At 45.0% G+C, this 1,460-nt stretch overlaps 1 protein-coding gene across 1 annotated transcript; it reads left to right on the top strand.

The window, feature by feature from the left end:
- Positions 1 to 586: 586 nt before the first annotated feature.
- Pmar_PMAR025190 (hypothetical protein) lies at positions 587 to 1,204 on the top strand (the record flags this gene model as incomplete). The annotated part of the gene is made up of 3 exons (XM_002784518.1): positions 587 to 756; positions 915 to 1,044; positions 1,088 to 1,204. 3 exons carry the CDS (start codon positions 587 to 589, stop codon positions 1,202 to 1,204), a joined length of 417 nt encoding a protein of 138 aa, XP_002784564.1.
- Positions 1,205 to 1,460: the final 256 nt, after the last annotated feature.

Genomic DNA, 1,460 nt, shown 5'->3' with positions numbered 1-1,460 from the left:
AGGAGTTGTGTTTTGCATTGAGAAAAAAGTGGCCTCGCCTCGATTCGAACTGACGCCCTACAGATGCACTACATGCAACTGCGTGAAAAACAAGTGCAAGAATGATAAACAACGAGAATCGTTCGGGGTGGCACGTGGCTGCTGGTACAATGTCTTTAACTCCACCACCACCACTGCGTAGATCTGCAGAGGCAACTGTCTCGTTCTGTCCAGTGTGGCTGGTCAGATGAGTTCTCTATGGTATCGACATCAGAAACAGTAGAATTGTATTGATGTATAGCATATTCGCCTTTGGTATCTAGCAGACTGTATCGTAATCGTCACTGTTGTTCGCTACAATACCCATGTTTTGATAAAATGGTTATGCATGAGCCCAGGTAAGTAGGATTGAGGATCGCCACTTACCTCCATTCGAGGTCTGGCAGAGGGGCTTATATCACTCGGTGCATCGCGAATCTTGGTTAAACAGTATTGATTGTATTCGGGTAAGGATTTGGTTCATTTTCAGTCTACTTGTCGCGCTTTTAGAAGGTCATAGTTGAAATCAGTCAGGCTTGAACTTCTTGTTGTTGTTCCACCAACATCAATGTCTAAAGTAGTCGAGGAGGAGCCACCACCACCACCAACACCGACAGGAGCAGGGGATGATACCACTGAGATGCCCCCGGAGATACACCGTGTACAGGATGAGCGGACTCCTGAGGTCAGAGTTCATGTCAAGGGGAGGCGGAGATTGAATGAAGCCTTACTTGAAAAGTAGTACTAGTAGTAGTACTAGTACTAGTAGTAGTAGTAGTAGTAGTAGTAGTAGTAGTAGTAGTAGTAGTAGTAGTAGTAGTAGTAGTAGTAGTAGTAGTAGTAGTAGTAGTAGTAATAGTAGAGTTACCGTATCACGCCCAACGCCTCGAATTCAGGTTCATAGGGCCACTTAGAATGTGTGATACCTATGGAGAACTCCATGATACATTGAATAGGACCATTAGAGATTTGGAGGAACTCAATGCTTTTGAGGACATCCGTGCTACAGTTGACCATACGCCCGGAGTAAGCCTTCAATCACTCACAAGCTATCACATCATCTTCGCAGTCGCCACCGGGCAGCGCTGATGTGACTTTGGAAGTAGTTGAAAAACAGCGCAATTACGAAGCAGGAGTAGACATGAACCGCTTGGGAGAGCCTGGAGCTGGTAATAAGAAATTCTAAACAGTGTTGGAATTTATGCACTCTAGCCTCAGCTGAGTGCAGTAGCTCCAGGAGTTTGCATACGAATTCGGGTAGAAGTGTACAGTTGAACTCATTGAGAATTTCACCTACACTTGTCGTTGAATACATTTATATTTCCCCACACCTTTTTAGATATGAGTATGAATATACCATATATTTTTGGAGGCCTCAGTTCGGCATCGCTCCGCTACAACAGGGCGTGGCCGGGATCACAAATGTTGAATGCGACTGTCAA

This window comes from Perkinsus marinus (assembly GCF_000006405.1).
Source record: "Perkinsus marinus ATCC 50983 genomic scaffold scf_1104296935186, whole genome shotgun sequence".
NCBI classification, from domain to species: Eukaryota; Perkinsozoa; order Perkinsida; family Perkinsidae; genus Perkinsus; species Perkinsus marinus.
The sequence above is the reverse complement of the archived record's forward strand: the minus strand, read 5'-3'. Positions and strand labels throughout refer to the sequence as shown.